The sequence below is a fragment of the Channa argus genome, chromosome 23 (genome assembly GCF_033026475.1).
Source record: "Channa argus isolate prfri chromosome 23, Channa argus male v1.0, whole genome shotgun sequence".
In the NCBI taxonomy this organism is placed as follows: Eukaryota; Metazoa; Chordata; class Actinopteri; order Anabantiformes; family Channidae; genus Channa; species Channa argus.
Window position 1 is genome coordinate 8,726,171 of NC_090219.1, and position 23,919 is coordinate 8,750,089.

Genomic DNA, 23,919 nt, shown 5'->3' on the forward strand with positions numbered 1-23,919 from the left:
TAAAGCTACTACTTTACAGTTAACTGAGAGCTAATGCCAGCATGATGGGACAACTACCAGCAAGGATGTCCAGTGTTTCTGTAATACTCTGTAGCACTACAACAGCATCATTAAATGCTATAATTTTAAACCAATAGGACATTTTATTGTAATATTTTATTTTTATACTGATAACAGGACCATACTTGTTCCTTTTAATAAGAATCATATCATAATAAGGCAACTGACCAATTAGTAAACTCTTTTTTTAAGTCTGTGATAAAACCCAGTCACTGCAGGTTGAAATGTGTTTATCACTGGAAAAAAAAAGAAAAAGAAAAACATTTTAAGAGTGTTCACTTTTAGGCATAGTACTCATTTAGGTGAAAGAGCTGGATTGCAGCCCATTAGTTATTTATTTATTATATTTCAGTTGACTTAACTGATAGTAAGTCCATTTTTCTGAACTTGTTCACATCTTCCAGAAATAAAAAAAATTAGCTCTTTGTAAGAAGCAGCACTGGTGGCTTCGGATAAATAAACCACTGACAGACATGTCACACAAGAAATGAGTTAATAATTATAGCAAAACTCAGTGTATTTAAACTTTTTTTAACTTAAATTTGGTTCAAGACATAACAAATCCAGTTCAGATTCTGCAGCAGAGATGAATTTTCACTCCAGTTTAAACGTCATGCATTGCTCTGTGGCACAAAAATAACATGTGAATTATTAAAATGGGTGGTATTTAAAGAGGCAGAGTGCTTATGAACCACCCCCCCCTACTGTCAGAGCTGTTTTTGCGATTTCACAAAATTGCAGTGAAGAAGCTTCCTTTATTTGTTGACATTATTAAATAAATTCCAATTTGTTTTTTTTATTCTGTATAATTTCATCAACCAGTGACTTAAAATATAACTGATGTTTTCAAACATTCAAACATCTGTTTCACTATAAGGTGTGAGTTTAAATCCCAGCATAGATACTGACAGATGCAAAATCAGTTAAAGTAAATGTACATTACAGGATTGTCATTCTGATTCTTCCACTGCTGCTTGCTGACATGGTAACTCATCACAGTCACCAAAGTCAATTATATAAAACATGCACAATTGTCATCTACAGTATAACTTGTTTGTCTTTAATCTGGAACTTTTTTTTAGGTGAAGTTGAACATGGCTGTAACAGTAGTAAGTAATTTGTGCATCCTGTCAGATTCCATGGACCACTGAAGTTCCCACGAATACTTCTAAGTCACTCCTGCCGCCTAGTGTTCATGTAGAAACATGATCATGTGGTATAAGTGCAGAAAAGACAGAGGAAATTTAAGGTGAACTGCATCTTGTGTTTTGTGCTCCAGCCCTTGTACATAGACTACACATGTAATTGTAGTGAAATTAATTAAGCTATCACAGACAATAAGAATATTCTTTGTAAGCTTTAAATGAAATGGCCAAACTTTTATCCTGTAAAACCTGCATTTCAATTTTATTTTGTAAGAATCAAATAATTCCAAACACTAAAACTTTTCAAAATTGTGTCTTCAGTCTTTTAATCCCTCAGTTTTAATTTTTTTTTTTTTTTTTTTTTTTGTGAAAAATAAAATTTAAAAATCTGAATTTTTGTGAAAATCAAAATGCAAAAATCTGAATTGGAAAAAAATGTACCTGATACTTTTTCATAAGTTAACAAGATAGAATCAGTGGAAGAAGATTTTTAATATATTGAGATTTTCTTTTTCTTTTGTAAGTCAAATTAACAAAAGCTCACTTTGAAAATAATAACAAGTAAAAGTTGTGATAGGTGTAATAGCAGAACAAAAGCATTAGCTGAGTTGTACTTATAAATATAAAAAATAAACTTCTATGGAATATGATGCACTGTACGTTTTTCAAGTACAAGCGCTTTGATAAGGTTGTGTCAGCTACTTCACATTGCTTAATCTATGGAAAAAAGGACCTGCTCATATGTTTACTTGTAAAATAAACAAATAATTCCATCTTTAAAATAAACGTAGTGGAGTAGATGTTGCATACATTTACCATAAAAATGCAGTTGTATTTTTGTAAAGTGACGTAATCATCTTCAACTACTTTTCTACGTCGACCCACTGATTTCAAATCGGAGCTCTACTCTTATCCCTGAAGTCACGTCCAGGAAAATAAATCAAAAAAAGATCCCGGCACAGGCGCAGAGGGTTGACAATTTAAGAAGCAGAGATGGTAAGTATGAATGAGTATTGATACACACTCGTCAAAGTAATTATATATAGTATGTTTAACTGCTATTCCGTAAATAAATTACACAGTAAGTTCATTTATTACAATTTATTGGTAAACCCCAAAACCTAGTTTGCTTGCATTAAGCTAACGTAGCTAGCTAAGTTTCGACTGCACTGTGAGTAAGCAAAACACATTATGGCTAACGTTCGCGGCATTATGCCTGTAAATGACGCTCTTTCGCAATACATATTTCACGTCCGGTATCACAATTATCCATGTTTATGAATACCCCGAATTAGTTTCATACGGTTGTTAGAATTACTTGTCCGAATGGCGTTGCAGATTGATTAGCTTATTAGTTAGCAGGCTAACGCAAAGTAGCTAGAAGCTAGCCACCATACAGTGAGCAATGGAGGAGTCGACCTTTTTACTTTCGTTTTCCTTTAACTCACCAGCCGTCGTTTGCGGGTAATAACTTATTTTTGTGAAGACAAAACACAAGTCCAGTCAGTGTGAGGACTCCGCAAACATTTGTACAATCTGCCATATAACTTTATATGCGTCAAATGCCAGCTAACGTTAGCTCGTCTGTACCGAGTGCTGAAGCGTCACTTAATATGACAGCGGCTCGCTAATGCTTGCAGTCATTAGCGTGATCGGTATCGGTAAGTTAATGAAGACAAAGCAGAAACTGGACGCCTTATTAATAATTTAATGATGTGACTAACTCCAGACCTTAGTCTAGAATAGTCCATGCTGCAGATAAGTGGAGCATTAAACACGCGTCGCTCACTACGAAACTGTCTGTAACTGAGACATCGACAATGCAGGACAACTATGTGAGCTGTGTTTTTTTGTTTGTTTTTTTCGAGTTATTGTTTTTTCTTTAATGTAACTGTCAGTAATGTCTATTTACGGCTTGTCTTTATCTTTAGTTCCGCAATCAGTACGACAACGATGTGACAGTATGGAGCCCTCAGGTAACTCTTCCTTGCCTTTATTTTCAAAAGTTAATATCTGCGTATTATTAGGTTCCTATTGCATAATTTGTTAATAGTACTGTCCGTGTTCGCTTGTGCTCAGGGCCGGATTCATCAGATCGAATACGCCATGGAGGCAGTGAAGCAAGGCTCTGCAACTGTAGGAATCAAATCCAGAACGCATGCAGTCCTGGTTGCACTAAAGGTACCAACAACAGGCAACAATCTTGTCTGTCAGTATGCTTTTTTCCCACCACCCCCCACCTAAACACTTTCAGCATGTAAACCTTGTTAAGAATTCCTTTTTCATCAGGGCAGTTCACACACGCAGAATTCACTTGGCTCAGATTCACTAACTTGCTGTTACTGAATTCTCATTACTATTAAAGTCAACTGCCCTATGAGGCTAAATGTTACTCTTTCATCTGCTGTATTTTTGGTAAAACTGGCAGAACATTCAGAATATGTTGTAAGGCAGCTATGACCCAACTGAACAAGTTGTGGTGCCTGTAAAATAACAGGCAATTGATCACACATGATTATTAACTTCTGTTTTGTCTTTTTTTTTTTTTTTTTTTTTTTTTTTTTTTTATAGAGAGCCCAGTCTGAACTGGCTGCCCACCAGAAGAAGATACTTAATGTCGACAACCACATTGGCATTTCTATTGCTGGGCTGACTGCGGATGCCAGGCTGCTCTGGTGGGTCACAACTATTTAGATGGTTGGCTGGAGTATGCTTTTTACTGTACATGAAAATGTGTTTTTCGTTTTACATAACATCCACTTTTTCCCCCCTATAGTAACTTCATGCGTCAGGAGTGTTTGGACTCTAGATTTGTCTTCGACAGGCCCCTCCCTACGTCACGTCTTGTCTCTCTTGTTGGCAGCAGTATCCTCTTTACTGTTTAAAGATTTTTAAAGAATTTATGCTATTATATGGGCAGTATGGAAGAAATTACTCTGACTCTAAATGCAGATGTGTTTTTCAAAGGTCTAGTTATTTGAAGGCATGTATCATTTCAGAAAAAACTGAACAAACGGTTTGTCTGCTTGTAAAAGGTAAAAAAAAAATAATTCAGCACCTGCTATCCTTTACTGAAAACCTAGAAACCCAAATCCCAACACAGCGTTATGGAAGGAGGCCCTATGGTGTTGGGCTCCTCATTGCCGGCTTTGATGTAAGTGGGTTCACTCATACCGTTTGTTTATTATTCCATTTATATGATCTCTTTATCATCTTTTCATATGGGTCTAAGCATATGGGTTGTGTGTGACCACAGTTCTTATTGAATTTATTTCATGTGTGCCATGCAGGACATGGGACCTCATATCTTCCAGACCTGCCCATCTGCCAACTACTTTGACTGCAAAGCCATGTCCATTGGAGCACGCTCCCAGTCTGCACGAACCTACCTGGAGAGATTTATGGATAAGTTTCTTGACTGTACGATCTTTCTTTTTATTTTTTTGAAACCTTGCTCCCTTACATTCTAATTGTTATAACAAAGTGCTGCATAATGGTTTTGCACCTTTTTATTAGTGAAATTTGTTTCCTGTCAGTCATCTGTAATAGTTTGGGACATCTTATTTAACTTGTTTTAACATGTTAAGTGATGATTTTTAAGAATCATCCGCACACAATGATATAAGCATTTTGGTTTGCTAAGTGTATTGACAAGTGAAACACTGACATCAAGTTTAAATGTTCAGCTCATCGCTTTACCCTTGGTATTACTTTGTTGTCAGGTAATCTGAATGAGCTTGTGCAGCATGGTCTCCGTGCTCTCAGAGAAACCCTCCCTGCTGAGCAGGATCTCACTACCAAGGTACCCGAGTTTTTAGTTTCATTGCTGGATTTGGTTCTAAGGTTTTAGAAGACAGGTATTAAAAAATCTTGTATTGAGTGTTTTTGTAGATACCAAATATTTAGATGTTTTTTTTTCTTTGTTTGTTATGATGCATCTGTGTAGTAGGTGAGCTATATGGTTTTAGGTCTTTTGGTTTCTTCTGAATAGTGTTTCTGAAATATTAAGTCTTTTTGTAGAACTAAATTTATAAGAGAAAATATATCTGAAATAAAGTTTTTAGGAATATTGAGTCAGCCTTTCTTTCTACTGGTGACTAAAGCCCCTATTTCTCAAATCCCACCCCCCCCAGAATGTTTCCATTGGCATTGTGGGGAAGGAGATGGAGTTCACCATTTATGATGATGATGATGTTGCCCCATTCCTGGAGGGACTGGAGGAGAGGCCACAGAGAAAGGTACTGCAATGATTTATCTAATCCAGTTTGGGCCCTTGCTCAAAGGACAATAGCCCCGGATCTTTCAAGCTGGTGCTAAACAGAACAGGCTGCTGGTCATCAAAACTTTACCTGCCTTTTAAAGTGTCAATTATAACCCGGAATGTGGCAACTATGTAAGAAATAAGGGTCGCGTTGTACTGATTTTTATTCTTTCTCCTATTTAATAACTATTTCCAATGAGAATGAAGTGTTTTGCATGCTGCTGGTGCCTTGTGGCGTGCCTTCCCTTTTTCCCAGGAGCGCCCTGAACACGCCCAGCAGGAAAGCTCCCTGATGTAACCAGCACTTTTCCCCTTCTCTTTAGTTAGATGATTTCAGAGACTAAACTGTGCTGAGTCGTCCGAAAATGAAGCTTCTGCACAAGCTGACGTAGTCAGATCCACTTTTTTCATTTTGCTGATGTTAACAGAAATTATTATTTTATAAATGTGTGGCCAACTATCGGCCATTACTTTAGCGGGTAGGTGATTTAACAGTGATACAGTGATTCAATTGTTTGTTACGTAGTAGTAGTAGTAGTAGTAGTAGTAGTAGTAGTAGTAGTAGTAGTAGTAGTAGTAGTAGTAGTAGTAGTAGTAGTAGTAGTAGTAGTAGTAAAAGTAAAAGAAAAAGACTATGCAGGTGGATAAAAATCATTCGTTCTTTAAAAAAAGGCAGTGCACCTTGCACTTTCTAAATGTAAGTGCATCCTGTCTGATTAGGCCTGAAGGGAAATTGATCAGAACACAAATGCATAACTAGTATCCTAATCTTATCTCGTTCACATTCGCCCAGCTCACATACAGTTAACATTTATTTCTAAGAAGCTGTAGGAAAAGCAGTTACTTACCCATCGTCAGCTGTTGTTACAGCTGAGACTTTTACTCAGGGCATCTTCCTTTGAGAAATATAGTTTCCACATACACGTAACTGTGTGAAAATTATTATTGTGTCCATTTTGATGTATATTAGCCACAACCTGCTGCATCAGTGGAATTCTTTTATGCATTACTTGTTTCTTTTAGATCAATCTTAATACATAGGAACATGATCAATAGTGGCAGGAAAAAAATCCATATTGTCTGACTGACAACTGAAGAAACGCTGCAGCGAATTGCACACAAAATACATAATTCAAACTCAGATTATAAATGAGTTTTATCAAATTATTTATCAAATTTTGCTAAACTACACTCACAACTTAGAAAGTAAGCCAGTCACTGGAAAAACAACCAAAAGAAGCCATGATTTTTGTTTTCTCAGCTATAGCAGTCAAGGAACTATCAAAGAGAAAAGAGTTTTTTTTTTTTTTCTTCGAAACACTTTACGACAGATTACAAATGTAACCCTTGTATCTTACAGTGTAGTTGCATTCCAGGTGGAAACGTTCACAGACACTGACGAGCAGAAAAACGACCAACAGCTTTTTGCATACGTTTCTATTAAGCTGAGGTTGAAAGATCCCGAACTACTGTATGTTTGAATCTCTCATGCAGCTCTGCTACAAATAGATGGATGGAATTAATGTGGAGAGATGTTTACAGCCCATACTTCTACTTTTGACACTCTCAAAATGCACCACATGGTACGTGCACTAAACCCCCGTTTTGTGTGTGTCTCAGGTGGCTCAGCCTGCAGATGAGCCTGCTGCATCTGATGAGCCAATGGAGCACTGAGGTGGTCCGCCCACCTGCAACTCTCAGACCAACCTGACACTTACTGCAACTGTAATTCTTAGTGGGGAAAGTTGTTGTTGTGATGTGCCACTTTTGACACTGTTAATGCAAAATATTCTCCGCTAACAACAACCAGTATGATGTTGCTTTTGTATGGGTAAAGTAAACCATTATATACAAGTAATAAACCATTTTTTTTTTTTGAATTATGTTTCTGCTCTATATATTACAGCAGTTAGTTACTTAATACACGTTTGTCTGACTTGCAGTGAGTGCCGTCGCAGAACACTTCAATATCTCTATGGCCAACAGCATTTTTACGGATTTGATCCTGTGACATCCATCCATTAGCCGTCCTTGCTGGAGCCTAACGCACAGGCAGTTTACGGTCGCTGGTTTTGTCTTTGAACTGTTGCGTGGGTCTTGACTCCACCCACGCAGACATGGATGTTCTGTTTATGGTCCTTTGTCCAGACACACAGACCCCATCTGGCTGCAGGTTTTACCCAGAACCTTTCACAAAACACACACACACAAAAAGAACTCAAATGTTTTGAGAACCCATCTTTTATTTAAGATATGCCGAGTATTCCAATGACCCGTGCTCCTTCAGGCGCTGTCCTGAACAGCAAAGTCTTAAATTAGGATTCAGGACACATGGCTCACTCAGTTAGCACTTTAATGCCGTGTAACATAACAGTGCTGCACTAAATACTCCCTTCATAGAAGCTACAATGTGCACTTTATGTATCACCTTCTTCGAGATGGACATTTATGATATTTTAAATGACATTAGTTTTAGCTAGCTGTGCTTAATAAACTGCCAAGTGACTGTGCATTAAAAGCTGAAATGTTATTAGTATATAACATTTCTCCAACATAAACACTGGGTGAGAGAACAATAATGTCCAATGGGAGACTCTCTTCTAAAAGTGCACTCAGATATGGACATAGTAAAAGTTAAACGCTGGGAAATTAAAACCCATGTAAAGGTGTCAGTTTAAAAGTTGTTTTCACTTAACACATGCTGACAAAGGTGAGACAACCCAGTAAATTACAGTAATGCAAGTTATGAAATTTAATCAGAGCCTCTTTGAAGCTTCAGCATTTGCTGCCCACATGAGATCTTAAATGGAAAATGGAGATCTGAATGTTTTTGATAACCCATCAGCCCAATGGGTTGTGCCCTGATCCAGTCTTGTTTTCTGTAAAACCATGTTTAATGCGAGCACTTGATTTGAATAACGGATTAAGGGGTAAAGTAACAAATGGCTGCTGAGAAAAAGGCTCTGACAAATAAAACTAACACCCGTCCCTGACAGACACGCTGACTCTAAACTATTAATTTGTACAATTTGTACATAAAATGGGGATCTACACAGGGTTTGTCAGCACTAATTGTAGGTTTAAAGTCAGGACAAACTATAAATGTGTATCATGCATCATGCTAATTTAGAAATGAGACCCCTGTTTTTCCAAACAAACTTGAGGGTCTTGCATTAAGAGCATTGACTAAACATTCCTGTTTTAGCCCAAGGAGGAAGCCGATTTTAGTCACATGAACTTAAACTCATCCACTTTAAGAAAAGATATGTTGTACATGGCTGGCATTACATTTTCATGCATTCACATACTTCCTCGCTACTGCCCGTCCAAAAATCTTAAATTAATCTGTCCTCACAAAAAACAAACTCAAAGTTTAAGAGCTGCATTAGTCAGTGTGAGGCTTTCTTTGCTCTCCTCCTCTTGTTCCTCCGTCTGACCTGGCTGCATGTATCTGTCTCCACTAGCTGGTTGAGCTCCTCAATATTTTCTTGTTGCGCATTCTTGTTCTGCATCTTCAGTGTGAGGCCCAGCTCCTCCAGGACTCCAGCCAGGTCCTCCTCTGTGACGCCCAGATAATTCTGACCCCTTCTCTCCTTGTGTTCACACAAGTCCTCCCAGTTGTTTGCACCTAAATCACTCTCTGGCCGGACATCGTCTTCACCCACTGCTGTAAAAACAGATTCTTTTTCAGCATCTGTACTCAGATCCTCTGTTTCCGGAGCCTCTCTTCCGCCAATAACGTCCCCGGCTGTAACGTCCTCCGCTGTATCGAGTCCATCAACCTCTGTCCTCTCGGCTTCTGTCTCTCTCTGAGGACTGCCGTGCTGCTGACTGTGCTGACAGTTGCAACGAGAATGTTCCCAGTACGGATGAGGCTCCTCAGGATAATCTGATTTTTAAAATAAAATAAAAAATTAGAAACATTTGAGTCATTCACTGATAAACTTTTTTTTTTTTTTAAACTATAGTTTGACTCAAGTGTGAAACAACCATCACATAGAGTAACGTTTAATTTATTAGCAGTACATAGTTAATGTGTCCAGATGTCTGCTAATGCTGTCAAAATGTAAAATCGACATATTTGATAGAAAATCTAATTTTTTTATAATATAATGATAGTGAGCAGCAAAATGGATTTGGAAGCTGCCTCCACAGAAGCATTTATATCATTGCCAATCACTGCACATCACTTACAGCACGTATAGCTGCTTTCTACAAAGTGAACTACTTCATGGTTTAATATTGGGTTTAGGTGCTTTTTAGAATTCTAAATTACTTTACATCTAAAATCTGCTTTTGGCTAATCAGACATTTGGTACGTAATTATGAACACTACACTATTTTACATTTTACAGTTCTACGGTGTCAATAACTTTCACAATTTAAAACAACATTGCACAGCAGCATTTTCCATGCAAACGTATTTCCTGGGGTCTAACCTTCCCAGCCCGGCTGGGCTTGCTTCTCCGAAGCCATCCCCTCCACCAGCTGGCCTTCCTGCATCACCTGAGTTATCTCCGTCAGCTGCTGCAGGAGACTCTTCTGCTGATCTGCTGTCACCCCGTTCATCCTGTGGCAAAACGTACGTGAAGTCTCCTGCTGTTATTATTCTACCCTGCTTTTCCTTTACTATAGGGACACTGATTTGTTGGCAGTGTAACTAATTTCCATGCTTGGGCACATTTAAAATGTTCTTTTACATTTTCCCAGAAATAATACTTTGATTCTTATTTTAATATTTTCAATTCAAAAGGGATTATAAAGGTCTCACATACCCCAACAGCCTGTAATTTGGATATCCCTTAGACTTAATGGTTGAAATTACAAACATTTAGCAAACACTGCTCAGATACACTGAGATCAATAGATCATTATAGAAAAGACAGAACGATTTGCAGGACCATAGGAAAATGTCTCTGTGTTCACACGTTATGAGAATTTGTTGTTTTTCTTTACTGTGGAAGAGATTATTATAAGTGAATTATCAAATAATCAAATTAACTCAATCAAGCGAATCATTATAGTCAGGAAAGAGAGGGAGGTGGCTGATTGCTAAAATGGTTCCTCAGCAAAGGCACACGCCCACCTGTCAGGACTGTGGTTGGTGTTGGAAACAATACTCTCCATCATCAACTCTGTTTCCCTCAGTCTCTCCTGTAGCTGGGACAGCTCGTAGTCAGCTGAGAAAGGATGAAAAAGAGAATTTTGAAATCAATCCGAGCACAAACAATTACACAAACAATGAAAAAAAAAATCCAGAAGCATAGGAGGCTACAGTGGCTGAGAAATGTTACGTTCTTGTTTTTACAGCTGCAGTGCTCTGCCATTCATCTTACTGCATGATGCCTTATTGGTTTCAATATGCAAGAAAACACCAATTTATTCTTCATTACATTAATGCACCATGAAGACAGATGTGCACATCATGTCTCAGATATTTATTTGACTGGATGTGACTTACCAAAGTTTTAAAAAGCTTTTGAACTATCGGTTTAGGGGAAAGGTTTACTGATGGATTCAATAGCTTCCCTCTAAATGCAGAAACATTGAAACGTCTCTTTTTTTTTAAGCATTTAACCCAAGTCATGCAATCTATGCTTAGTATACAGGTGACTGTGGATCTGTTCCCTAAGCATGATACTATTCTTTTAATCCAATTTTTTTTTGCGCTGCTGAAAGTCGCTAAATGCAAAAGGAATGAGTACAGATGATGGTGGGTGATACTCACTGATCTTTCTCTTCATGTTTTCCGACCTGACCGAAGGAAACCGGCCCTCTGACGGCTTGCTGTTCCCCTTAGATGTGATCTAACAGAGAAACAGTGGTTAAAAGTCTGAAAATATGTCACAGCAAATCCTGCTGTCAGTGTGTTTTTTAAAAAGCATTTACACACACTCAGTTACTACAGTACATCAAAAAAAAAACAGCACTTCTTTATGTAAAATATAATTTTCTTTCAATTTATGGCTTCATTTGGCCATGTTTAAGTAAAATTCGGTGGGTGCCAGCTGAAGAAATGCTCAGCTTTCATTACATTATAAGCTAAAAACGAATTTAGTTCAGCTGATGTGTACTGCATCCCAGTATTTCACCTTGAACAGTATGTAAAGGATGTAGAGTAAGATCCCGAAGCCATACACAGGGATGATCTGGCCTGCCAGGTTGGATTTGCCACCGGTTCCTGCCACGGTTCCCGCACCTTTGCCCCTGGCTATGGCCTCGGAGTTTTGAGCCCTGGAGAAGCCGGAGCCCGCGGCCCTCTGGCCTCTACCCTCCGTGGCCATCTGACGGTGCATCATCCGAGGGAACCGACCCGAACCTGCAGGAAAATATGTAAATACAGCAGAATTCAATATATGACCCAAGGTAAGGCACAAGTCACCACTTTGGGTTTCGATGTCTTGGTGATGTCTTGAAATGTAATGCTAAAATGGGTTTAAAAGACTTCTTCACGAACCTTGACCCCCCCCCCCCCCCCCAAAAAAAGCAGATTTAACATTTGATAAAGTGGAATAGTTTTAATAATAAATAATGCTGTGTATGTACCAGCTCTTTTCCCAGTTTTTGAAATGAAACAATGAACTGATGTCAAGCTGGCCACAATGACAGAAAAAGCTTTTTGTGCTTCCCTTTGTCATATCTGTGTTTCTTATACAGTCTAATAGAGTTTAATAGCTAAACGAGGAACTATGCATAGGAGGTCAGGAGCCAGCTTCTGCTCCTTTTAGACACTGAGGCCTTTTACGAAAAGACTGTACGTGGTCTGTTTACATTTAGCAAATAAAAATGTGCAAATTTTTGATATTCCACAAGCTGATCTGTATCTATAGATATTGTGATAGGATTCCATTTAGTTTTTAGACTGCTTTAGAAAAGTTTGACAGGCATTTTATAGACTAAATGACTAAGATATTGATTAAATATATTACAAAAACTAACTTTTACTTGAACTGTCTCAAAGGGTAAAACAATTTAACATATTTAATGCACAAGCATTTTTTTATATTTTTTTTAGAGGAATGCAAACTTCTGCACTGATGTAATTTTCATGATTTTACTACTTTTTTATAGATTCCTTGGTCATTTTTGTTTCTTGTTCTGCACTTATATAGCGCTTTTCTACCTATTGGCACTCAAAGCGCTTTACACTGCTTCTCATTCACCATCACACAGACATGGGGGAGCTGCTATGCAGCCAGGAGCAACTACTAAGTTGGGGTTCAGTGTATTGCAGAGGAGTCGGGGATTGAACCAACAACTGGGGGGACTGGCGAACGACCACTCTACCTTCCTGTGCCATGGGTGAGACACTGAACCTCAAAACATTGCTGTAAGTCGCTTTGGATAAAAGCATCCGCTAAATGACTAGTTGACAACATTACATGTTGTGTTGAGGAAAAAAGTTCTTTGTTTACAGGTTTTGACATTTGAGAGGATGCACACTTTTGTACCCAAATACATAATATATAAATTGTAAATGCTCAAGATATTTTATAAATAATCCGGCACCTTATCCATGTGAAAAAGAAATGAGCCTTGTCATCTGCTGTCCATGACACCGTGATAAAATACTAGTTGGTTAAAATTAAAGCAATTAATATCATATAACTTGATATTTTTTATAAACTGACACAGGAGTCTCATGTATCAGCTGTCAAATTATGTAAGTAAAAGGTGTCGGTGTTTTAGCGACATCTTCAGGGAGGACAGTCTAACTACAGGGACGGGGACGTACAGTCCACGCTTCGGCGTGAAATGCCAAGAAAACACACGTTACACCACATCACTCATAATGTAAGAAATGCAAAGCCTCGTTCGCGTATCTGAAAAGCCAGCACGCGTGGAGCGGAAGACATTTTAAGGGTAAAGCAGGTGAAGCTGACGCACCCTCCGGCCGCTCCGCAGCATCCTTCCGCCCCCGGGATAACAGCATCTTGGGAAGCAGCAGCGCGACGCACAGCACGAGACATGTCGCGAGTGTCACCTTCTGGAATGTTGACATCGCCATGCCGACAGGTGAACAGTCACCTTTCTACTGAGAAAAAAAAAGGCGTTTTCTCACGGGTGAGAAAGCGGAGGGGGGACCAGATTGGTTGGTGTCGCTTCTTCTTCTTCCTTGTTGTTGAGCGGGAAACCGGAAGTGACAGGAGTTGTAGAGATCGAGATTCACCGCCGCGTGGCGCTCACACACCGCGCGTGTGTGCTTGTTTTATATAAAGCCAACATACTGTAGCTGCAGGGCGGTCTGAAAATAAGGGTTTATATCACGTGGCATTATAATTATTTTCACATATGTTCAGAACATCTCTTTACCATCTACATACCTGTAAAACTTCAGCGGTTTCAAGTTTTGCTTATACACCGATCAGGCGTAACACTATGACCGCCCGTGCAATTTAATGCAATCCACTAAGGCAATTCTGGCATTTTTCTACTTTCACAATGTTCGAATTTCTCCGTTTTTAAGATGAAACTGTCAGAAAGATGATAATTACTGTAGACAAACTGGGTCATACTGGAGTGTATGATTTTAGATATTGATCCCAGAATAATGACTTCCAGCAATCCAAATTCCCTTTTAACCAGTGAAATGCTGGATAAAAAAACAACGGACCATATACCTTTAAGCACATAATTTTTACAAATAAAAGAGACTATAATGTATATGTTGTTTTCCCTCTGGTTTGCATAGCTATAGCCCCTTTATGACTGTAAATGTCTTCTTGGTATTCAGAACCCAAAAAATTTGAAAAAGACAGTCTGTAGAAAAAAAGTCTATTATTACTCCTCCTGAACACTGGCAAACCTGATTGTTCAAGTTAAATCACATGCAGATAGTTTGCATCACATCAACATTTTCAGCATGGCTCAATTATACAACATGCTAATAATCCATTGTACCATTTATTTACATTTTTCAGCTTTTCCTACATAATGCAAGTTTGGGTAATCACTGACCTATACTCTATTATGGCTGTATTATATTTTGTGGAGATAAAAAAAAAAAAAAGAAAAAAGAATTAACCATTATTTTATCTGCAGCATTTTTTTGTCACAGTAAGATTTTTTTTTTTTTAAATCAGCAGATGATCAGTTGCATATCACACAGAGTAACCATTTTTAGTTTGCAGCTTCTAAACCTGATTCTGTAAAGTGTAAACCACTCATCTTTTACAATAGATTGGTCTGCTCACGATCTATAGAATATGACTGTATACGAAGTCAGATCAAGAAGCCATTATCATCTGTGAATGTGTGTTTATATTTTAGCATAAAATTTAAGCAGGTCACATGAAGAAAGGGCAGTGACTTGAGCAAATGTAATATCTACATCTTGTAACTGCTCAGTCTAATGCTGATTGTGAATGAACAGATTTCCTTTTTTTTTTTTCATAAAAGCATGGAAGTGAGACCAAGCAAGCATTTAAATTCCCTCAACTTACAAATACTTTTGACCTAATATTAATGTGGATGTTTGAACTTCACCGTGCAGAACGATGTATGTGCAGCATTTGACGCCGTTTCTAGAGACACGCCCACACATCAGAATACAGGGGCCTCATCATTGTTGTTCTGCTTAGGTGATGAATCTCCATGAAAATTGCAACTACAATTAGACTGAAGACACATCTGCATTTTAGGCAGTTGAGTATTTGAGTCTTTAGCTTACAGTTCAGCAGCTAAAAGGACCAGAGGTTACAGTGCAGCAGGGCTGCAGAGTCAGGTGGTAATTCCTGTGGGAGTAGATTTAAAAGTGTCAGTAGTTTTGAACTTGAACTTTGTGTGGAAAAAAAACAAAAACACATCATGCAAATAATTTGTTTACATCCATAAGACGTCTGAAGGGTATATTTGAAGGATAAAGCACCCTCTAGTATTACGCCCACTCCCACCGATTCTGGTCATTTCAGGACGTAAACAATGAGCACGGAAACTGAAATTCATATTCAGTTTAATTAGTGAAGAGAAAACAGCTTGAGCTCAGAGCGAACACTAAGCTACCGCAGGTTTGAAGTCCCACTCAGTCTTCACAGTCAAAAGACGAAGAGATGAACAGACTGTCTTCAGTTGTTGGGCTGAACCAAACCTCATTAATAAATGTGTTTGTTTACTTTGGAGCTTGGGTCAGACTAAAATTGTATGGGGGGGTGGGGGTCTCAACACAAAAGACAGTTCAGTGACTGAAACAAACTTTACAATTTCTTTGCAAACACTCTTCAGTCCTCACGCATTCTGGAAAATTTCTTCCATATAGTTCCTTCACAGTTGATTGGTTGTCCATCAGATCAGAAATTAGTATTTTCAGGGCATTTACCAGACATCTTAACAACAAAGTTCAAAAGTGGGCTCCTGAAAATGCCTCAATTTGGTTCCGTTTTCCCCCCCACTTACACACGTGGTTCAGTCTGAAAGAGGAAGCTTCACGGTCCCACTGGCTCAGTCATCCTAAAGAGAAAGAAGAAAATAAAAAACAGCTCCAGCTCTGTCTGAAAGGTTTTAAAATCAAAACATATGATGGGCTTCATGTGGCCTTTCACTGTGGTACAATCAAAGAAGAGTCATTTGTCTTGTGCCTTACAGATAAATGGTTGTGTGGTTTGCTCTCAGTATACTAAACATCAGGGAGCCACACTATTGCACTTAGTGACGTCTTCCTTCATTAAGAGCACATTGTCGTTCATTTTTAACTCAATCCCACTAACACCGTCCCGCTGCTGTAAATACTCACCAAAGCACCAAATGTGTTAATCCAGAGCTAGAAATAGTCCAACAAATCGTTGGCAGAAACTTCAGTGCTGACCTGTTTTATTTAGCTTTCAAACAGTTTCAGCAACGAAATGTAAGAAATAAAGAACATGGGACTTATGTAAAAGTTGACAATCCTTTGAAAATTTATCATGTTGTGACATTAACCCCTTATTTGCTCAGAGAAGCTTTTAAATCACCTTTTTGTGTGGTTGTCCACTGACAGTCCCGTGAGCAATAAATGGACAATTCTAATCTGGGAAGTAAGAGTAAAATCCCTGGGAATTAAAAAAAAAAAAAAAAAAAAAAAAGGCCAATACCCTACTTTTTTTATATAATGTAAAGTTTTTGTAGTGATCATTCTGAAAGAGGCAGCAACTCTTCCACTCGTATTCAAATGACGACATCAGCATCTAATGGATATTTAATTTAGTACAGCAGTAAATTCACTTGCCGTTTATATTTTATATATATTTTTTATATTTCAAGTTAAATGTCTTATATGCAGGGACTGATCCCAAAGGATGTACCATCTGCAGAGTTCATGGATAACATGGTCCAGCAAACTCCACATTTCTCACCTCACATAAAATAAATGATTAAAACCTGCATATTAAGGTTTATACCGAAAAATGAAAATAGTCTGAAGGTCTGAAGTTGTTTCCATATAAACTCTGACCTGACGCCTCTCAAGGAAAACCCACCATCAAGGGGTCCATCGTGGTGTTGTGTATTTTATGAACTGCAGTCAATTTTGTAATGATAGGTTGGGCGGCTGGTGGCTTGAGGGAAGGTTTTTTGAACCCGAGCAAACCCAGAAACCTTCACCATTATGGATTCTCTGGTATTTGCTACGTTTGCTTTCAACCTTCCGCCATCTGTCCTCACAGCAGCTCATCAGGAGGCGCCCGGCTCCCACAGGACCTGTGTGCGTCTGCTGTTAAGAGGCCTGTGGATCCATGTAAACAGCTTCACATGATGGTGGCTTCAAATGAGAGGTAGCAGTTTCTATAGAATCAAGTGTCCGCAGCAGACATTTACTTCCCTTTATACACACACACACACACACACCACAAACTCAAAATGTTCACAACTCTGGAGGGTGGAACCTGTTAGACTGTGTGTTTATCAGATTAATGGTAAATATCTTCTGTAGTGAAATATTAACTCGGTCACGCGGTGCGACTGTAGAGTTATGTAGCACCACTGTGCGTTCAGAAATCCCTCCTCTGGTGCTTCTAGTAAGACGTTGAACTGTAACACTAGACAGGAAATGAAGCCGTGTTTTCATTGTCGGCTTTGTCGCTTTAGTCCTTCTCAAATGCTGTGCCGCGGGATTTTTGTGGCAACCACACGTTATTGCTGCACTTTACAACTCCACAAAAAAAGGTTTGGGTTTATTTCTAATTTACAGAAATAAAAATGCATCTTGTCGCTACACTCCATCCCTTTGTGGGGCTGAAAATCAGTCTTAAATTCTCCGACCACGCAGACTAATGAGAAATAAACTGGAGAGTTGAATGTCATCATTGACATTTCTAATCTCTCTGAAGATGCTTTGCAGAGCTGTCCCCCACTGTAGAGGCTGAAGTTGATGCTAATGTTAACTACCTAAAAAATTTCAACGAACAAAAGGAGATAAGGAAAACTTCAGGGGGAGGAGCGGAGGCGTGATAAGAGCAGCTGTGGATAGAGGGCGAGCATTTGGTTTGCCCTTTGGTGTGACTTGGACGCCAAAAGCATGACACCCACTGCTTTACAGGACACCAAGAGGACTTTTAAACGTTTAAAAAGCTTTGCCTCCACCTCAACAGCTGGTTTGCTGAGCCGAGTTGTTTTTTTTTTTTTTTTAAGAGATAAGATGCTTCACCATATCTTGGTATGGACTGTTTGTTAATGTCAGCAGCCTCAGGTTTGAAGGCTCATGCCTACATATGGTCATATTTGGGATGAGCTAAGAAGTTCACTTGTGCATCTTCCATATAGCTCAGTGCATGGTTTGGTTCAAACTGTCAGAGCAGCTGTCCGGGACGGTTATTCGTCGCCATCAGAATATTACTGTACCTCTCACTGAGGCTGCCTCTCAGCGTTGCCGTTAAGATGGCCTCCTTCATAGTCCAGCTGGCACAGGATCATGTTGTTCTTGAGGAAAAACTTGTCTCCCACACAAAATCTGCAGAGGGCAATAAAAATATGGGCTGAAGTGAATCATGAGGCCCCAGAGGAGCAGGCGTATTTTCAGCACACATCCACTGCCTTGATAATCAGAAGATTAAACTTGCATGATTGCTGCCTGATTAACTACCTAAATAATATCCAAAATTGTTTAACCCTTTGGGGTCTTAAAATGTGCAGCGAATTCCATTACATTGGGATTATAATGCATTGCTATACGCTCCTAATGAGCACTTACTAGTTCACCTCTCAGATAAGTCAAGTGAATTTGATCTCCCTGGTTAATTGCTCCCCTAATCTTACCTCTGGCGGCAGAGTTGACAGGCGAAGCAGTCTAAATGGTAGACGTTGTCTCTGGCTCTCATCACCATCTCAAAGGCAGGGATCAGTTTACTGCAGGCTGCGCAGTTCCCCGTCACCCCGAAGAGCCTGCAGAAGGAGAGGGGGCGACAGGCAGAGCTGTAGTCTGGATGCACAGATACATTTCAGCCAAGAGCTGAAGGCAAAAAAAGCAGAGTTTTAAAAAAAAAAAAAAGGTAGTTGAACTGGTTCATGCATTGTCATTTATCTATGTGCAAGTTTAAAAAAACAGTACGCTATAATATTATACAACAGCAGGTTGTGTTTGCAGCCCCCCTCCCATTTCTGCCAACATGATGTGGATGCAGCATAACTTTTTCCCTTGCTGTATATTAACATAACAGAAACACTGCTGCAGGAAACTTCAACTGCTTCACAGTGAGATTTTTAAAATGTAAAAAACCGACACTCCTGCATCACGTCGGCTGCTGTTAGAGAGCAGTTAAATGGAGATTCGCCGATACGAAAATGTCACCTCACTTTAAACCAGATGGAAGTTCCCCCCCCCCCCAACTCCAACTCCAACTTTACAGTTAAGAGCTTGAAAACAAAATTATTACGCTTTTCTGAATTTCACATTTTATCCAACACGTCAACAACAACAAACAGAGGGGGACAAAAGTCTTCCATCTTACATGGCTGACGTGACACGTTGCAGCTTGAGGCCTTCATCGGGGTGTGGAAATAAAATACAAGCACAGACATTTGAGTATAGCACACGTCTTGACAACAAATGAGATGCAGGTGTGTAGACAAAAAGAAAGAGGGGGGGGCAGAAATCCCAAACACTGGTCATATACCGACTTCAAATTGTCTCCACAATAACATGCACCACAAATCAGAAATCCTGCATACAAAACTTAAGAACCAAAATAAATAAATAAAAAACCCACCACAACTAATGGAGTAACCACAAAAATTGAAAGGAAAAAAACAGTCCTGAGAATGAAACAACAGTTTTCCTCTGAATTTCATTTGACTCTCTCCCCCCACGACTGACTCAGGGACGACCTCATAACAGCTTAAAGTTAATCAAGGTTATTATCATGTACGGTTTAGCAATGTATGGCCTTTGACGACTTTTAGAGCAAATTTATGTTCAGCAGTTCTTCAAGTTTCACTTTAAACCACTTTGTCCTCAAACTACCTGAGAACAAACCGTGTTTTGTTTTAAATGCACTGTGACTCAGTGCTGACCAGCTGCAGATTGCTTCACCTCTCATTCACCTCCAAAACGAACAAACGGCTCCCTGAGAGCCTGACACACATGAAGATAAGTGGCTGTAGCTGATTTCCATATTCCATTACAAGCTCCAAAGAAAAAAAAAAAGGGAGGTTTGGGAGGGACCGTTATAAAAAACCGAATTCACAGAAGGAGGTTGTGGGCCTTGGACAACAAATGAAAAACGTTATCAAACGAGTGACCAACATGGGAACAAAAGCAAGCCCTAATTAACAGAATGCTCTGATCTAACGAGTCTGAGTCCTGAACAGGCACCTGGTGGGTCCCCCCACCCCCCCTCTCCTTAACGAGGCTGCGCAGCTCAATGCTAATTCTCTACTAATGGTCCAATTAAAAGAAATCACATGTTTTTAATCCTGCTCTTCAAAGGCTTTTGGTCTGCACCCTCGCAATGATGAGGAAAACAGGAGGCAATCTACCCAATTTAACTGTCAAAAAGGGTTTTGGTCTCTTAAGTGCAGCGCAGCTAATGAGGGACTTAGCTCCAACCAAATCCAGCTGGATTGTACATGAGACTAACACATGAGTTCAGCAATGTGGCCGACATATCGGGAGTTCTCCTGCTGATCGGACACCAGACGTCGTTATTTCAGGCAGGAAAATGAGGCGTATAGAAGTCTCAGAGCAGTTTGGGCCAGGTTTAGGTTGGTATACAGGTTTAAGACCTTTAAGACTCATAGGCTACAGATTGTAACAGTGGAAACCTCTTTAAAATATAAGCATAACTAAAACATACTTAATCAAAATTAATTAAAGTGGCTCCAAATGTTAGTACAAGCAGGTCGTTGGGCAAAGGACTAATTCACTTAAACAGTTCGGCATTTCGGGAAGTGTGCCTATTCATCAAATCAGGTGATACCCCCTAATACAAAAGTGTGTAGCTGGAGCCAGCAGGTGGTAGCTTAGCACAATAAAGGACTGGAAATGGGAGGAAATAGCAAGTCTGCTAATACAATCTGGATTACACGGTGGACTCTTTGCCATTCAGCCACTGGAGATTGCAGGAAGTTGCTGATGGTGGCAAAGACAAAGGTTGGCTCCCTGTAGAACTGCCAACAGATCAAGGCTCGTCGTTTCACCCATAATTTGAGGCTTTATGCTACGCTAAGCAGCTGCTGGCTCCAGCTTTACATCAAATGGTATCAATGTGCTCATCTAACTCCCAGGAAGAAATCAAATGTTGATTAGCAAAATGCTGAGCGGTTCCTTAACATTCCAGAGCAAACTGTCGTGTTGCCAAATGTTCACATGCGTTTGCTTCAGAGCCAAATTCAACTCTATTCTCCCATTTCTTACTCGCTGCACTGTTTATTTTCTGATTGGGACCATAATTAGCATCAAAGCACATTTGTAAGATTAAGTGGGAAGAGAAAGACGAGCATTTGTAACCACTGCACTGTTCTGTCTGCTCTGTTCTTTGACTTAAAATATATTGAAAGGTCATCTGCTTATTCCATTACAGGTTGGACTGTAAATGTTTGATGTTTTTGATCCAAACTGTGGACGATGGTTGTTGCTCTCCAATCCCTCACATCCAAACTAGTTTTTGATTGACTGAATTTTCTCTTTCTGCAGCAGAGGACCGAACATGATGCGTGTACTAAAGGCTTAAGTGCACAGTGCAGAGTCACATTGTGAGGACTTGGAGCAAGCTCCAGCAAGCACAACCAAACATGGGTAGAAAAATGTTTGGCCTCAAATTTGATTTATTCACTGCAATTCTAGGGGATAAAATGGCCTTGAACGATGAATATGTTCATGATTTTGTATCATTTGGCTGACTGCACCCTTTCACTAATAAAATATTGCATTTTCTCCACTTGGCCTCTATGATGGCTGCAGTGGCAGAGTTTGCTGTAATAATCCGTTTTGCAATTGCACCATTTGCCCTCTCTTTCCGTTCAAAAACACCTGAAGAGTTTACCTCAGATAGTCCCTGCGGCAGAGGATGAGGTTGGCCCGGGTGTACAGGGTAGAGCCCATCCGGCCCAGGCGGCAATCACAGCAGGCACACTTCAGACAGTCCTCGTGCCAGTACCTGTCCAACGCTTGCAGCATGAAGCGGTCCCGAATCCTCCCGTTGCAGCCGGCGCAGCCCCTCGGCTTCTCTCTGGACTTGAGGGACACGAGAGACACACCTGGCAGTAAACAGCCCGAGAACAACAAGAAAGAGAGACGTGGAGACGGAGATTTATTGGGAGTTCAGGGACACGAAGGATGCAAAGAAACCACAACCAAAGGCCTAAATTATTTCAATAGTGACCTCAATTCCAATGTCACTCAATTCCAAAATTCATGGTCAAGTTAAAAAAACATCCGTCTATGGTGATGTAAAAAAAACTGAGTCCTGCCTTTGTAAAACCATTAATATTCCTATAAAGTTCCTATAACAAGTGATTTTCCAAGTAAAAAACCTTAATGAAATCATTTCACCGAATAAGTTGATCAAAATCTTTGCTCATGTCAGACACCAAAACTTATAGCAGGCCGAGGAAACGCAGCTAAACTCCATCACCTGTGCAGTCTATCGTGCACACAATCAACAGACTCCATCTTCAAGGTGCAGGTGATGAGATTGTCAGTGTCGGTTACTGGGGTCACAGTTGAGTTGACAGGTGTTTCTAATTGTTGTGTGTTGTTTCACTCAGGAAGAGCAATTATCAATAACGACCTATTGGATTGTACAGGTGTGTGTGTGTGTGTGTGTGTGTGTGTAACAGAAACACTTCTCTGTACTCACTCTCCTCTTTGTCCAACACCATCTTTGCTGAACAATCCAACAGCAGGAGAAATGCTTGGCCCCCCCCGCCCAAACCAACCCAAGCCCCCACCTCCTTTCTGCTTTCTAAAAGAGTAAACACAGAGACCTGAGACCCTCTGTGTATAAATTACAGTATCAACCCGTAGTCCCTCCAAACTTCAGCTCCGGTCCTCATAGTCCCCGGAAGAAGCCAAGGGAACCAGCGATTGAGTTGCTTTCTGTCTCACGCGTAAAGATTGGAAACAGCGTAAACGTGGGTGTCACCGAGAGACGCGACGTCCTCAAACCAAGAGTAGCTGTGTCTTATCTCAGCTGATGTCAGTGTGGAAGCATTTCTGTAGCTGCACAGGCTGCGGGTGTTCGCCTCAAATGAGCTCTTCTGCACAGACTCCACACGCACAGCTCCCTCCCATCCTCCTCCCTCCCTCTCTGCAAAAACCTCCCACAGTCAAACGGTTTTTTTTTTTTCCCCCCCAACACTGCGCGCTAATTATATAAAGTCATTATTCTCAGATCTGATAGTAACCGCCCCTCCCTCTCTGAATCAATTATTCAATAGACAGTCACACACCAGGACAACCCGGGCCTGAGGTGTTTTCGAATGAGCTTATTCAACTCCAAGGACACCAATTATCTCCAGGGCGCCCGGCTAGTCAACGCGGCTGCGGTTCAGCCCGGCAGGCAGACAAACTGCGCCTTTTACGCGTGCGCGCATGTGAGTAAGCTAAAGAAATACATAAATGAAAAAGTCATGTTAATTTAGATGAATGAGGGGGAGAATACACAGTATGCGGCTTTGAATGAGGCATCAGCATAAAGAGCTTAAAAGTTGTGCAAATTAGCTCAAACTGATTGGACTCTATGTCTAATCGTTATTTTCTTTATCCTGCTCCTGTTTTTCTCCTGCCCTGCCGATATTCACCCCACCAGCTCTCATTTTGACTTCCCCAGCCCCTCCTCCCACTCACCTGTGTTGCATTAGCCTCAGTGTTTAAGTCACCAGCCAGCACAAATACTTTGTCAGCTGGTTCACTTTCATGCAGCTCAGTGCAGCTGCTGTTTGCCTCATTACCCGCCATCGATCTGAAAGTGGTCCCTGTCTCTGCTGGCTCCCCCTCGGAATTATTTGTTCCACCCAGAGCATGAACCTTTAGCTTGTTTTCCTGGT

At 40.0% G+C, this 23,919-nt stretch overlaps 3 protein-coding genes across 3 annotated transcripts; 1 reads left to right on the forward strand and 2 right to left on the reverse strand.

Moving 5' to 3' along the window:
• The first annotated feature begins 2,086 nt into the window (after window positions 1-2,086).
• psma1 (proteasome 20S subunit alpha 1) lies at window positions 2,087-7,342 on the forward strand. Its single transcript, XM_067493515.1, has 10 exons — window positions 2,087-2,201; window positions 3,137-3,181; window positions 3,285-3,386; window positions 3,777-3,880; window positions 3,982-4,070; window positions 4,289-4,359; window positions 4,496-4,625; window positions 4,928-5,007; window positions 5,339-5,443; window positions 7,087-7,342. Exons 1-10 carry the CDS (start codon window positions 2,199-2,201, stop codon window positions 7,138-7,140), a joined length of 783 nt encoding a protein of 260 aa, XP_067349616.1. The 5' UTR covers window positions 2,087-2,198; the 3' UTR covers window positions 7,141-7,342.
• Window positions 7,343-7,684: 342 nt separating this feature from the next.
• ric3b (RIC3 acetylcholine receptor chaperone b) lies at window positions 7,685-13,655 on the reverse strand. Its single transcript, XM_067493514.1, has 6 exons — window positions 13,354-13,655; window positions 11,559-11,785; window positions 11,195-11,273; window positions 10,553-10,646; window positions 9,906-10,036; window positions 7,685-9,355 (listed from the first exon to the last, which is right to left on the reverse strand). The coding sequence occupies exons 1-6, from the start codon at window positions 13,472-13,474 to the stop codon at window positions 8,856-8,858; spliced, it is 1,152 nt and encodes a 383-aa protein (XP_067349615.1). The 5' UTR covers window positions 13,475-13,655; the 3' UTR covers window positions 7,685-8,855.
• Window positions 13,656-14,224: 569 nt separating this feature from the next.
• Window positions 14,225-23,133, reverse strand: LOC137108659 (rhombotin-1-like). Its single transcript, XM_067493517.1, has 5 exons — window positions 22,731-23,133; window positions 21,915-22,128; window positions 18,691-18,816; window positions 18,277-18,385; window positions 14,225-15,912 (listed from the first exon to the last, which is right to left on the reverse strand). Exons 1-4 carry the CDS (start codon window positions 22,750-22,752, stop codon window positions 18,280-18,282), a joined length of 468 nt encoding a protein of 155 aa, XP_067349618.1. The 5' UTR covers window positions 22,753-23,133; the 3' UTR covers window positions 14,225-15,912; window positions 18,277-18,279.
• Between the last annotated feature and the right edge of the window lie 786 nt (window positions 23,134-23,919).